Genomic DNA, 15,499 nt, shown 5'->3' with positions numbered 1-15,499 from the left:
TGATTTATACTTTTCTAGAAACTGAACATTATATTTCTTTTATATTTACATCCAAGTAGCTCTTTTACAGCTCTTCATAAAAATAAAAATAGTATCTAACAGAAAGAAAAGAATGAGTTTTTAAGATTATCCAGGATAGTGCCTTGAGATTTTAATTGCTATTTTAACAATATATACAAAGTAGAAGTGAAAAAATTTCCTAGAACATGTCTTACTAATACAGCATCCCAAATATTCTAAGTGTTCCTCTGGGAAAATAGGTACCCAGTGGCTGAAAATGGGGAAAATGGACCAGAAAGCCAAGAAAGTATTACGAGACTGCCCCCTTTGGTGTATAAAAATTATAGCCATCTCTGAAGTTTTGAAAATGGAATAGAAAGTATTTAAAGAGTTAAAAAAAATTTTTTTTTTAAAAATAAAACTTGTAAACCCATGCCAATGTTCAAAAAGATTTCTCACAATTGAAAACTGAGTGACTAGAAATAGTCACTGCTTCGTTATAGACAACAAATAATTAAATAACAAATGATTCATATGACAAAGGATTATAGGTTCCAGGAAAGAAAGGGCCATAAGAGCTGAGGTTCCTTTAAATAAAGAGAAAAAGGCTTCATGATGGAAGTGGAGCCTGGAGAAAAATTAAAACTCAAACAGATGAGAGGAGAGTACAAGGCATTCTTTATAGACAATGTATGCAAAGGCAGTGGCAAAACTTAGTTACTGAATAAAAATTGAAAAAATAATGACATTCCATTGTACACTACTATCATACCATAACTTTATAAAATTAATTATATTGTATATGTGGGAATGGTTATTAATTTGTTGCACTTTCTTTAACCATTCTCAGCTAAAAATACCTTGGATAATCTAATTCATCTTCTACCTGCTGCTACTTTGGGGAACAAATGAAATAATTTTACTTTCTAGACAGAAAAGCAACGCTTTTAGAAGAAACGTCTCAAGCAAGTTGCTATGGCCAAAGCAAATGTATAAACATGATAAACAACAAAGGTATAGAGATCACTGCCCAGCCAACCCTGAGCCCCAGGCAACCTGTGGATTTCTTCCTTGGGTAAACTCTGTCTGCCACTTATCAAAGTTCTTCCCCACAATGTTTATGCTCTGGAAGTAGATTCTCCCGGTGACAAAAATTAAGCAATGTGGCAGAAGGGGAATGACATTCCCCAGGGCAGAAGAATCACAGGCTTTGGCCTGGCAGTATTAACTACTGCCTCTGAAAATCCCTTTGAGTTTCTAGCACTCTTGGTCAGAACCATCCCCACCCCAAAAAGAACCCTATTCTGGTCTTACATCCGAGGTGTTTTATTCATATAAGCACAAACTAGCCAACACTTGCCTCGTTGCCTGTGGCATCTCTGAAACCATGCTTTGGATTCAGTGTGGCAAAGATATTGTCCTTCCGTTTGAATCCTCTCTTCGATGGGCTTAGTGATCTCTTGGTCAAACTCTCTCTGTTTTCTGAAGTCCCAGTAGGCATCAGCAGGGTGCGTAGAGAGTCTCCCAGCACGGAGTTGTTTGGGAAATGACCATGTGTTGGGGTCAAATCCCCTACGCCGGTGGATAATTGTTTCTCCACATTGACCAGCAGAGCAGGGTCACTGTTGAAATGGGTTGTGGCATACAGATCTGTGAAAGGAACAGGCTAGGAGATGAATCTGCTCTTCAGCTCTCTCTTGTCTTGCTTCCATCCTTATCCCACCCAGAGTCCAAAAGTCATAATCTCCCCAGTATATAACCTCAACTCTCTGGACTCTTTTTTCACCTGACAAAAATCTGTCAATTAACAAATTCTGGTTAAATCCAACTACCCACATACTCCAGGCCTACACCAGAGCAGTGAGAGGTAGCTGGAGAACATGTATCTCTTCTCACCATCTCCACTTTACATGCATGACTGCTATTGTAACTGGGCTCTTGTACTGCCTGGCTATCCTAATACACTTAACTCCAGTCTAGTGGTTGGCAAACTCATTAGTCAACAGAGCCAAATATCAACAGTACAACGATTGAAATTTCTTTTGAGAGCCAAACTTTTTTAAACTTAAACTTCTTCTAACACCACTTCTTCAAAATAGACTCGTCCAGGTCGTGATATTTTGTGGAAGAGCCACACTCAAGGAGCCAAAGAACCACGTGTGGCTCTCGAGCTGCGGTTTGCCGACCACTGTTCTAGTCAATTTAATCTTCTCTGAGATGACCATTTCACATCTCTTTTCCCGAAACTTCCAACAACTGCTCCTCCCTCCTTACTCTCAGGTACTTATCCCTTTATTTTTCTGAGAAAAATAGGCAATCAGAGGAAACATCTATGTGATTCCACCACCAAATTTATGTATTTATTGTATAAATTCTCTGAATTCCTTCTTGTTATAATCGATGGTCTGTATTTCATCTAAGGCCAATTTCTCCACTGGTGGACAGGATTCGATATCCTCTTGACTACCTAAGGATTTTTCCTGTACTTTTCCTTTTTCCTCCTGAATCATCAATTTTCCCTCTATTTGATCATTTCCATCACGATATCCTTGATCCCATCCCTTCTCCAGCTATAATTCCATTTCTCTGCTTCCCTTCACTGAAAAACTCATCAAAAGGGTTGTGTATATTTGGTAATTCTATTTCCTCTCTTCTGATTCTTTCTTGAATTCACATTAGTGAGGCTTTTATTAACCACAAGTCTCCTGAAGCTGCTCACTAATGCATTGCCAAATACTAGAATCACTTCTCAGTCCCAGGCTCTTCCCCTCTCTTAGAAACATCTGACACAATATATTGATCACTCCCTCACTACTCCTTGAAATACATTCTTCACTTGGCTTCCAAGACACCACTCCTCTTTTGTTCTCCTACCTCATTGGCTGCTTCTTTCTTGCTCTCTGTGCCAGTTTCTCCCCATCTATTGGATTTCTAATTGTTAGAGGGCTCAGGATTTGTCCTCAGATCTTTTTTTCTACATTCACTCCTTAGGTGAGATCCTATCCAGTCTCAGTTTTAATGCCATCCATACACTTTTGGTTCCCTGAACTCAAAACTAATACGTCTAATAATCTAACTGGCATCTCTGAGAAGTTATAACAGGTGCCTCAGATTTAAGATGTCTAAGACAGCATTTTGATATCTACCCTAAAACCTATTTGTCCCACTCTTTTCCATCTTAGTTAGTACTCCATTCTTCCAGTTATCAGACTCAAAACAGGGAGTCATCCTTGACCTTATTTCTCTCAATCTATCAGAATATAATGGGATGTTGTCTTTGGAATATATTCAGAATCAATACCACCTCTACCTCTAGGTAACCTCTTAAATGTTTTTCTAAGTTTCTACCATTGCTCCCATTTTCTATTTGTAACCCAGAAGCCACAGTAATTTTTAAGTCATATCATATCATTCCTCTACTACAAACTCTCCGTTTTCTCATCTCACCCAGAATAAAAGCCGGACTGCTTGCTTCCTCTTTACACTTCACCTCAATCACTCTGCTGCAGCCATACTGGCCTCCTTGTGGTTCCTTGAACATACTATTACTAAGCATGTTCCAGCCTCAGAGACTTTGCACTTACTATTTCCACTTGTCTAGAAAGTTCTTCCCCACATGGCTTATACTCTCATTTCATTCAAGTCTCTACTTTTATTGTATTTCATCAGAGACACTCCCCCTGATCATTTTGTCAAAAACATCATCTCCCCCTTATTACACTCTATACCCTTATCTTATTTTTCTCCATAGCACTTATCATAACCTGGCATACATTTATATACTACCTTGTTTATCATCTGTCTTACCCTCTTTAGAATAGAAAGTCCATGAAGTAGACTTTTTATTATGATAAAATAAACATGGAACTTTATTATAAACATGGAACTTTATTTTTATTTGCTACTTTATCTGCAGAGATATAATATTATCTGGCACATAGTAGGTATTTAATAATTTTTGTATAGTAAATAAGTAAATAAATAAAGAGGGTATATCTGTTACTTACCTGAAACTAGCTTTTTCTGAAAAAGTTACCAGAAAAGAAGTGACTAGTGTCCAGAAAAGACTAGATGCTACTAGAAATATGTCTTGGGTTGGTTGCTATTTAACTAAAATGACATATATGAAGCTCACGTCTACAATATATTTCTATAATATATCTCACATTTCTCTAATATATATATCACATTAAACTCATACCCTGCAGATTTCTGGAGGTTCCATGACCACTGGCAACTCTGAACTACAATTTAGATAATGCTAATACAATTTTAGAAATGTATACTCCAAAATTTCCAGTTATACCCTCCATTTTCATGTCCATGAAAAGGCCTATAAAACTATTACCTGAACTAAGCTTCAAAAGCCTTCCAGTGCTGGAGTCAGGGTTTGACAGAGGGGTCAGTAAGTCTCCACAGGAATGGGATGTGGTAGCCTTCATGTCATTTGAAGTCTTTATGTTATAGTCACGGTAGTTCTTGCTTCTCTGAGGCCTTTTACCAAGACTTCCATGCAGGGATAGGGTGTGAGAATAATGACTATCATAATTGTCTAGACCAATATCAGAAGGTAACTGATAGGGATGGATCTGGCTAGAATCACCGACATCCAAGCGTTTACCCAATAAAGTATCATGGGTAAGCTGATAAGCATCGGGTTTTGGTAGCATGTCCTTTTCTGAAGAAGAACCTGAAGCTTTATTGTCCACAAAAGATATTCGGTACCCTTCTTTAGCCATCTTCTCTGGGGATCGGACTGTGGACTGGCGAGGTGAGTAGTGTCTGAATTCTAACCACCACCAAGGAAAATAAAAGGAACAAAATACAATGAGAACTCTTCAGTTAAGATACCTCATTATACTGGACATATCTCTGTCTACCTAAAAAATTTCTCAGGAAGAGATGGTTTATAATTTTGATAAATGGTAGCATAAAATGATGAAAGGATTTCTGCATGGACAACAACGACCCCCCTCCCCCCCCCACCATATTGGATATTATGTAAACAGTGAAAAATCCATAACATTCTTTTTTTTTTTTTTTTTTTAATAAATTTTTATTGTTCATATTATTACAAGTGTTCCTTTCCCCCCCCCTTCCCACCCCACCCTCTGCCCTTTCCCCACTCCCCATTGTCCTCATCCATAGGTGCACAGTTTATGTTCAGTCTCTTCCCACATTCCCCTCTTCCCTTTTCCCCAAGAATCATCAGTTCACTCCCCTTCCATACCTCTGATTCTATTATATTCAACAGTTAATATTGTTCATCAGATTTTTTTTTTAATTTCCTTGGTTTTTAGATTCACTTGTTGATAGTTACGTATTTGTTGTTCATAATTTTTATCTTTATTTACTTTCTCTTCTGAAAGAACCCCCTTCAGCAATTCATATAATTCTGGTTTGGTGGTGATGAACTCCTTTAGCTTTTTTTTATTAGTGAAGCTCTTTATCTGACCTTCGATTCTGAGTGATAGCTTTGCTGGGTAGAGTATTTTTGGCTGAAGGTTCTTGCTATTCATCACCTTGAATATTTCTTGCCATTCCCGTCTGGCCTGCATGGTTTCTGTTGAGAAATCAGCTGACAATCGTATAGGTGCTCCTTTATAGGTAACCACCTGCTTAGCTCTTGCTGCTTTTAATATTCTCTCTTTGTCCTTTGCTCTTGGAATCTTAATTATGATTTGTCTTGGTGTGGTCCTCTTTGGATTCCTCTTATTTGGAGTTCTGTGTGCTTCCTGGACTTGTAAGTCCAATTCTTTCCCCAGGTGGGGGAAGTTTTCTGTCACTATTTCTTTCAGTATGTTTTCGATATCTTGCTCTCTCTCATTTTCTGGGACCCCCATGATTCTGATGTTGGATCGTTTGAAGTTGTCCCAGAGGTTTCTTACATTATCTTCAATTTTCTGGATTCTCTTGCCTTCTAGCTTCTGCAGAGGAGTGTCTTCTGGCTCTTTATGTTCCAAATCTTTGACTTGATTCTTGCGATCTTCTATTCTGTTTTTAGGTCTCTGTAGAATATTTTTTATTTCAGACAATGTATTCTTTATTTCTTGTTGATCCCTTAGCATTTCTTGTTGATCCCTTTTCATATCCTCATAGGTCTCATTTATTTTATCGGCCTTTTCTAGGAGTCTCTTGAAAAACCCTATAAGTGTGGTTTTGAACTCTATATCCAGTCGCTTTTTGTCCTCCATTTCTTTCGTTTGTGATCTATTTGGTTTAGGCATTTTCGCAGGCAGCTTTCCTGATGGGGGCGGAGTTTCAGGGTGGAGCCTACAGCCTTGGCTTCCGTCAGCCCCGCCCTATGCGACTCCTGAGACTCAGGGTCCTTCAGTACTTGTTGCAAGCGCCTCTGAGAGAAAGGTGCCCTCGATTTTCGCCTGCTACCAAACAGTGTAAGCTCTCCCGCAATGGGCCCGAAACTGGGGTTCAGTTCAGTTGGAAGTGGAGTTGGAGGTGGCGTTCAGAGCAGTCTGGAGCCTGTCTCCTTCCCGCCAGGGCAGTCCTACGGCACAGCCGGCCGGCCCTTCTCTGCGCGCTGTGTGCGCGCCTCTGGGACCTCCTTTCGCTGCTTCCCCGAGTACCGCCTTACAGCCCAGCTCCCTATGGCTGAGCCTGGGTCCCCGGGGTCTGGCCTAGAACGGGGGTTCAGAGCAGTTGGGGGCCCAGCACAGTCCGAGTGTTTATCTCCTTCCCGCTAGGGAACGCCAGCCAGGCACTCGGCCTCCCTCCTCTCCGGCTCCGTCCTCTCTGCGCGCCGCGTGTCTCCGTACCTTGGGCTTTTACAGCTCCTCCGCGCTTCCTTCTGGTTTTCTCCTTGCTTCTCGTTGTAGAATTTCCAGTCAGTTGACTTTCCTGTAGTTCTGGGTAATGTCCATTTTATATTTTAGTTGTATTTTATTGAAATTGTTGCGTGCGGCTGCGGCTAGGTGCCTACCCGAGCAGCCATCTTGGATCCATAACATTCTTGAGATAAGTTTCATGTCAATTTAATCTCCTAGGAATTTCCTCCTGAAACTGTAGTGTCAGTTTTCTAGACACTGTCCTATATAATAAAAGCCTAATATGCTATGTGTCCAGTTGACTGGTCAGCCATTCAACCAATCAAAGCATAATCCTATATAATAAAAGGATAATATGCAAATCAACCTGATGGTGGAACGACTAGTTGCAATGATGTGCACTGACCACCAGGGGGGCAGACACTCCAACTGGTAGGCTAGCTTGCTGCTGGGGTCCGGCCTATTGGGACTGAGCAAGACAGGCTGGACATACCCTGGAGTCCTCCCTCAATCCCTCCCCTGTGGTCCCTGCCTGGCTGGCCAACTTCCTGTGTTCCTTCCTGGCTCCAGTGCCCTTTCACAATCTGGGACCCCTCGGGGAATATCGGAGAGCCAGTTTTGGCCAGATCCCACAGGCCAGACCAAGGGACCCCACTGGTGCACAAATTCATGTACCAGGCCTCTAGTTTTCACATTAAAAAATTTGATGTATCTCCACAATAGTTGTGATCTTTATTTATTCAGCTAATAGATAATAGTTGGCAGGTCTATGATTTCATAGACTCCCTTGATAAAGCTAATTCCTTCCCATCCCCAGAGGTTCTAGGTTCATTCATTGGGAATTACCATCATAAACCAATATAAATGGTAGGAAATGCAAAACCTGTGAAAATTCTAGCATTTGTATCAGACAGCTCTATCAGTCATCTCCAAAAAGTTTCATAGCGGGGCAAGTACAGCAGTAGATCGAAAGAAAAGTCTTTGTACTCTTTAGGGCTTTCAGAGTTGCATGTGCTTAGAAAGGGCTTCCTTAGGAAAAAAAACATACTATATCTGAGTTAGTCACATTAACTTTTAAAAAGTGGAACTAAGTATAGCTCTATAGAACCTAGAAGAATATCACTGTTTTACCCAGGGCCAGCCTATATAGTGGGAGAAAGATTATAGAGCAATATCCTCTTCTTTTTTTTTTAATATTATTTATTGATTTTGTACAGCAAGGAAGGGAGAGAGATAGAGAGTCAGAAACATCGATGAGAGAGAGTCATCGATCAGCTGCCTCTTGCACACCCCCTACTGGGGGTGTGCCCGCAACCAAGGTACATGCCCTTGACCGGAATTGAACCCGGGACCTTTCAGTCCCCAAGCCGACGCTCTATCTATTGAGCCAAACCGGCCTCGGCTATAGAACAATATCTTAACATAGCAAAAGAATATAAGTACAAAAAATAAGATTAGATAATTCAGACTATTCTTCCTATTAAAGACATTTAAAAAGTAAGGTGATATATGTTCTAAAAAGCATAAGAGAGCTAATGAGCTGGTGAGGAATTTCTAGCCCAAACTAACAGCAAGAACTCATATAGGTAAATCTAGCATTTAAACTCACTTTTACCCTAAGTAGTTTTAGGGTGACAGGTATAGAAGTCCAAGTCCAGGATCCATCACGGTGAGGAGTATGACAAACCACCCCAAATTCCTGCTCCCTCACCTTATATACAATATTACAATGAAACCCTGAGCAGGACACAATATTCAAGGTAAAGGTAAAATAAACTAAAACAGCCCTTGTACTAACTGGTAATCCAAGTTTCATTATCTGGGTAGTCTTGGAAACCTCAAGCTTTGAGCTTGGATTGATGTGATCCCAAATTAATAGTGCCTTAAGCCCCTGGTAGAAGCAAATAAAAATCTGATCTGGAAAAGATTAATTAATTCCTACAGCCGAAACCGATTTAGCTCAGTCGATAGAGCGTCAGCCTGCGGACTGAAGGGTCCCGGGTTCGATTCCAGTCAAGGGCACGTGCCTTGGTTGCGGGCACATTTCCTTTTCCCAAATCCCAAAACATCTAGATCTCTCTGATTAGTATGGTGAAAAATACTCAGTGAGCAAAATATTTACCATCTTCCTGATGATTATCACTTGGCATCTCCCTTCTTCTCACTTCTTGCATCTAAAAAGAAGTTTGAAAGTTTGAGAGAAGGAGAGTTTACTACACCAGCCATTCAGAATATTTTCCTATTAGTGAGCAAAACCATCCTTGCAGACTAGGGAAAGAGGCCTTCAAGAAAAGGCAGGTTTAAGACTATTTTTAAAAATATATATTTTATTGATTTTTTTTTACAGAGAGGAAGAGAAAGGGATAGAGAGTTAGAAACATCGATGAGAGAGAATCATCGAACAGCTGCCTCTTGCACACCCCCACTGGAGATGGGCCTGCAACCAAGGCACATGCCCTTGACCGGAATCGAACCCGAGACCCTTCAGTCCGCAGGCGGACACTCTATCCACTGAGCCAAACCGGTTTCAGCTAAGCCGATTTTAAAAATGCCACAATGCCCCGCTGGTGTGGCTCAGCGGTTGAGCATTGACCTATGAACCAGGAGGTCACAGTTTGTATCCTGGTCAGGGCCAAGGCCCAGGTTGTGGGCTGGACCCCCAGTGGGAGGCAGCCTATCCATGATTCTCTCTCATTAATGTTTCTACCTCTCTCTCCCTCTCCCTTACTCTCTGAAATCAATAAAAATACATTTTAAAAAATAAATAAAACTGCCACAATACAAAGAGGTTCCAGAGTTGATTTGGAGTAGTTAGGAGACTCCTTGAAAATACAAAATATCCTTAGATAGTAAAAGCCATACCAGTGAAATACTATATATTTTCCTTCTTAGATAACTCAGCATAGAAGTCAGAGGGTGCCACCTTTATTTTTTCTTTTTGAGGAACTCCCACACTTATTTTTACCTTCTGGTAAAGCTGAGTATTGACCACAGGGGCTACTGGGAGTCTTAATAGGCTGAAAATTAATTTGAAGCATAATTAATCAAGGATGATACAAAATAGAAAGCCATCAGGAGTTTGCTTTTTCAAAACTCATCTTAAAGTATTTAGTATATTTTTCGTAGTGTGCAAAGAAAGAAATCCCACTTCCTATTTTTTAAGTGAAAAAGGATACACAGCAAGCTATTCAATTTCCTTTTTTCTTTCACTTCAAGAAGTGATTTTTTAAAAGTTGGGTATGTTAATCTAAAAAGAGCTATTTAACTTTAACTGTAGATTGGAGTATCCATTGTTTCCATTTCCTTTAAATCAATACTAAGATATTAAAAATGGTAACTGAGATAGTTTCTAAGTCACCCAAGTAGAATTCTCAAAAACAAAAGAACCAACTAAATACTAATTTGTCTTTTTATAAGATGAAGTTATATACTCAAACTAAAAAAAGTTACTTTTTATTAATTTAATGTTGATTACCCAAATTATGGATTAATCAGAGCTTTGATTTTTTCCCCCCTCCTTCTGACTATTTCGAGCAATTTCATTGATCATAATATATTTAAAAAATATAGACATACCACCGAAACCATTTTGGCTCAGTGGATAGAGCGTCGGCCTGTGGACTGGAAGGTCCCGGGTTCGATTCTGGTCAAGGGCATGTACCTTGGTTGCGGGCACATCCCCAGTAGGGGGTGTGCAAGAGGCAGCTGATCGATGATTCTCTCTCATCGATGTTTCTTTCTTTTTTTTTTTTTTTTTATATTTTATTGATTTTGTACAGAGAGGAAGTGTGAGAGATAGTTAGAAACATCGATGAGAGAGTCATCGATCAGCTGCCTCTTGCACACCCCCTACTGGGGATATGCCCGCAACCAAGGTACATGCCCTTGACCGGAATCGAACCCGGGACCCTTCAGTCCCCAAGCCGATGCTCTATCCATTGAGCCAAACCGGTCTCGGCATCTCATCGATGTTTCTAACTCTCTATCCCTCTCTCTAAAAAATCAATAAAATATATTTTAAAAAAAAAAATATATATATATATATATAGACATGCCAAATCTGGTTTGGCTCAGTGGATAGAGTGTTGGTTTGCAGACTGAGGGGGTCCCAGGTTCGATTCTGGTCAAAGGCATGTGCATTAGTTGCGGGCACATCCCCGGTGGGGGGGGTGTGGGAGGCAGGTGGTCGATGTTTCTCTCTCATGGATGTTTCTGGCTCTCTATCTCTCTCCCTTCCTCTCTGTAGAAAAATCAATAAAATATATATTTTAAAAAACATATAGACAAAAGGAGAAGTTGAATGTAAGGAAGTCAATTCTGCATTATATTCACTCTTATAAATAAGTCTTACATAATGGTTGTCTTCTTCTTCCCACCAATGTTTTCCCCTAAAAACTTATTTTAAAATTTCCCCCATCTTGATCTCTGCCTCTCCATTGTCCACAACTTCTATGCCACCTTTTTTTTTTAGTATATATATTTTTTATTGATTTCAGAGAGGAAGGGAGAGGGAAAGTTAGAAACATCAATGACGAGAGAGAATTGCTGATTGGCTGCCTCCTGCATGCCCCCTACTGGGGACTGAGCCCGAAACCCGGGCATATAACCTTGACCAGAATCAAAACTGGGACCCTTCTGCAGGCTGACACTATATCCACTGAGCCAAACCAGCTAAAGCTTCCATGCCATCTTTACCTGTTTTCTGTTTTGTTTTGTTTTGTTTGTTCCAATAAAGAAGTAGCATTGGGACAGCCAGCTTTGAGATGTAAGATTCAGTAATTAAAAGGCAGAGGTAGAAAATTTGGGAACAGGTAATAGGAGATGGAGACACTGTGTAGAGAGATTGAAAAACCAGCCAAAAATCCTAACAGCTGCATCCCTGTGTGAGGGCCAAAATACCTGGCGTAAAATGTGCTAAAATTATATGTATAAATATACCACATTTGATAACAGGTTAGTGGGGAGGAGAAAAGGGAAATTAAAATTAACGCAGAAGGTCCTCTGCATCCTGTCCTGACTTTTCCTGTTTAAGGGTCTAAAATGCCCTGATCAAACAAGTCTTATTAGATCTTCAGAAATAACTGAGAGTCCACTGAATTACCAGTACTTATCACTGTCTAGTCAATGCATCAGCAGGAAAGTGAATACGTTACCTGTGTCCCCAGTGGGAAAGGGTCTGATTTCTGATCTGGTACACTGTTGCTTTGGGTTGCAGAAGTGCTCGTGAGGGAATCCTTTATTTCCCGGTTGGAGAAGGGAATAAACAGTCCTTTGTTTGAGTCTGTGTTAAAAGAAAAGGCATACAATGGAGCACTGACCAGACGTCAAAGGCAACATATCTGTGGAAAGATACTAGGAGGGAAGTCACAAGATTGAGAGCTAGTTCTTGTGATCACTACTTGGAAGCCACATGTACTTGGGCATATTGCTTAACCTCTCTGAATCTGTCACCTCACTTGTAAAACATTATGATAAAAACCTAACCTGCCTGTTTCTTAGGGTGAGGTGAAGTTAAAACAAGATAATGGGTATGAAATGGCTTCATAAATTATGAAAGGCTTAATAGAAATTAAAAAGGCAAATGTTATACAAATTTTCCCAAGTGTATAAACAAGTTGGACTTCATTAAAAATGTTATATATCTAAAAACAATATCCACAGAGTAAAAAGTTATTTTCTATTTCCAGAAGATAAGTTATGAGGATTTATGAGAAAAGGAAAATTTTTTTGGGTTGAGCAATTTTAAAAGTTTCACTCAAAGGGATGGACTTTGAGTTGGGTCATAAAGGAAGGGTAGAATTAATATATATATATATATATATATATATATATATATATATATATATTTTTTTTTTTTAATTTATTTCAGAGAGGAAGGAAAAGGAAGAGATAGAAACATCAACAATGAGAGAGAACCATCTATTGGCTGCCTCCTGCATGTCCCACACTGGAGATAGAGCGTGCAACCTGGGCATGTGCCCTGACCAGGAATCAAACCGTAACCTCCTGTTTGATTCTCAACCACCAAGCCACATCGGCTGGGTGAAAGGGTAGAATGTTTACAACATTCCAAGCAGAAGGGACAGCATTAGTTTAGGGGCAGAGGATGGAGAAAGAACTATTTGAAGAAGGGGGAGTGGTTTGGTTTGATTGAAGCATTGGACATTGCAGTTCTGAAACAGATAAGGTTACAGGTTAGGCTGGAGAGACAAACTGCAGCCAGAGTTTAGGGGAGGCTTATATGTCAGACTAATGAGTCTTAATTTAGTAGGTGAGTGGGAGCCATGCAAGTTTTTGAGCAGGCAAGTCTGAGTATCATAGCTGAGTTTTAAGGGAATTAATCTGGCAGGAATGTACAAAATACACTGAAGAAAGAAGAGACTGTGAGGCAGCATGGTACAATGGTTAAGAGGACTTGATGACAGATCAACCAGAGTTTGTATCTCAGATCTGCCACTTACTGTATAACTAGAGCAAGTTATTGCACTTCTTTGGTTCTCATTTTCCTCATCTGTAAAACAAGGATAATTAGCCGGAACCGGTTTAGCTTAGTGGATAAAGCGTCGGCCTGCGGACTGAAGGGTCCCGGGTTTGATTCCAGTCAAGGGCACATCCCCAGTGGGGGGCGTGCAGGAGGCAGCTGATCAATATTTCTAGCTCTCTGTCCCTCTCTCTTCCTGTCTGTAAAAAAATCAATAAAATATATTTAAAAATAAACAAACAAACAGAAAAACAAGGATAATTATAACCACCTTCAAGGTTGTTGTGAGGATTAAATGAGATAATGCACAGGGCCTGGCCCAGCATTTGCACTCACACAGTAAATGATAGCTACTAAGCTTACTTGCTAAGAAACTATTTAAAAAGGGAAAGAAAAAATTATCAATTGTAGATCATACTATGAGCATTCAGCTAGGCTTTAGGGAAGAAAGCAAACATCAATTACTAAGGTGCTGAGCCTGCGTAATGGGAAGTGATGATAAGAGCTGGAGGAAAGGGGTTTATTTGTTTTTTTTAACATGTTTAGCTTGAGGGACTGGAAAGTGATTCTAAGTATATATTGCTATTTGGTCAACAGAAATGGGGGACTGGTGCAGGGAGAGACTGATACAGTTTTTCAAAACGAGACCAATATATTTAAGAGTCATCTACACGGAGAAAATAAAGCAAACTGTGGAAATAGATCAGATCTATAAGGGAAAAAAGTAGAAAAGGAGTGTTTAAAGGCAAGCTAGATATGATTATTTTAGGAGTATGGGGAAAGGGAGAGGAATCTTCGAAAGAGACAAAGGTTATGTGGTTAGAAGTGTCAGATGAGGATCCAAGATAGTGGAGTTTCCCTCCCTTGTCTAAATGGTTGATGGGAAAGCACTGTTTTGAACAACTGAACTAGTGAGAGCTTTTTTTTTTTTTTTTTTTTTTTTTACAGAGAGGGAGGGAGAAGGATAGAGAGAAACATCAACCAGCTGCCTCCTGCCCACCCCCTACTGGGGATGTGCCCACAACCAAGGTACATGCCCGTGATCGGAATTGATTCCGCAGGCCATGCTCTATTCACTGAGCCAAACCGGTTTCGGCGAGAGCTATTTTTCAAAAAGTGTTCTCCTAGCCTGTGGCAGAACTATTAACATGGCATAACCACATTAGTCATATTGAATTACCAACAGTGCTTACAGGCAAAACTCTCCAGGGATCTAGCACAAACATAATTTTCAGTGGAAGCAAAGCTCCTTAATACTTCAAACTAACAAAATAAATTAAAAAAAAAAAAAAATCCAGGCAACAGCTGGAGTTTCTAAGAACCTTTAGAAATGGCCATGTGTCTAGTAAAGCAGGTTGTTCTCAGCAGAGATTATATACTATAAAACATTTTAATTCATGGGGTGAATCTTTGTGTGTGCTGATGATGTAATATGACATAGGTGAAATTTAATTCAGTTCATACGAAAAGACCAATTATGCTTCAATGTATCTTTGTCTTTCTGGAAATGGATATATAAATACTTTCACCTAAAAAATGACAGGAAGGTAGTATACCAAATTAACTGGGATTTTCTTTAGGGAAAAGGTTTATGAGTGATTAAAATATTGTTCTCCATGCTTGTCAATATTTTTCAAAATTACTACAATATGACCAATTCTGAAATATTTAAAATGAAATAAAGAAATGCATGATCCATGACCTACGTGCATTGAGACTTCCAAGAAAGGAAAATAAAAATCATATCTCACTATGGTTTATTTTATAATTAAATGCTATAAAAATGACTTGTCAATAAATGTGCACATGGATAGATAAGTCAGGAAAACAAAAGCCTCTATGTTACAAAGGAAAACCCTTACTACCTAAACTACACAGTCAATCTACTACAGTTATTGTTGGAATTTTAGGGTTGATTTTTAGAGTTTGGGTATAATTCCATAGATTCTTGAGGCAGAAAGGCCTCAACATAGAAGAAAGTTTTCTCAAGTAAAAGGTCATCTAATGAGTGCCAGGTTAATCCACAAGGATCCATTGCATGCAATTTCTCCATTGGAAAGTTTTCTCCTAGTCTGTGGCACTATCATTTATGTGGCATAACCACTTTAGTCATATTAGATTATCAACAATGCTTACAGGAACACTCCCGAGGAATACAGCACAAACACAGGAGATTCTGCAGCTGCAAAGGCTCAAGTGGAAAAGCCCAGAAGGCCCAGAGAGTGAGCTGCATTGA

At 39.7% G+C, this 15,499-nt stretch overlaps 1 protein-coding gene across 2 annotated transcripts in view; it reads right to left on the bottom strand.

The window, feature by feature from the left end:
- Nucleotides 1-15,499, bottom strand: part of LRRC36 (leucine rich repeat containing 36) — a gene marked incomplete at its 5' end in the record, with an annotated part of 38,200 nt that overhangs the window by 9,654 nt on the left and 13,047 nt on the right. The window contains 4 exons of one of the 2 annotated variants that reach the window (XM_084861032.1): nt 1,361-1,650; nt 4,349-4,789; nt 8,905-8,956; nt 11,936-12,063. In XM_084861032.1, the coding sequence (XP_084717158.1) occupies nt 1,361-1,650; nt 4,349-4,789; nt 8,905-8,956; nt 11,936-12,063 (911 nt within the window). The remainder of the gene's footprint in view (nt 1-1,360; nt 1,651-4,348; nt 4,790-8,904; nt 8,957-11,935; nt 12,064-15,499) is intronic. The other variant, XM_084861033.1, reaches the window with a different exon arrangement.

The sequence above is a fragment of the Pipistrellus hanaki genome, assembly GCF_964339955.1.
Source record: "Pipistrellus hanaki genome assembly, chromosome: 15".
Classification (NCBI taxonomy): domain Eukaryota; kingdom Metazoa; phylum Chordata; class Mammalia; order Chiroptera; family Vespertilionidae; genus Pipistrellus; species Pipistrellus hanaki.
The sequence above is the reverse complement of the archived record's forward strand: the minus strand, read 5'-3'. Positions and strand labels throughout refer to the sequence as shown.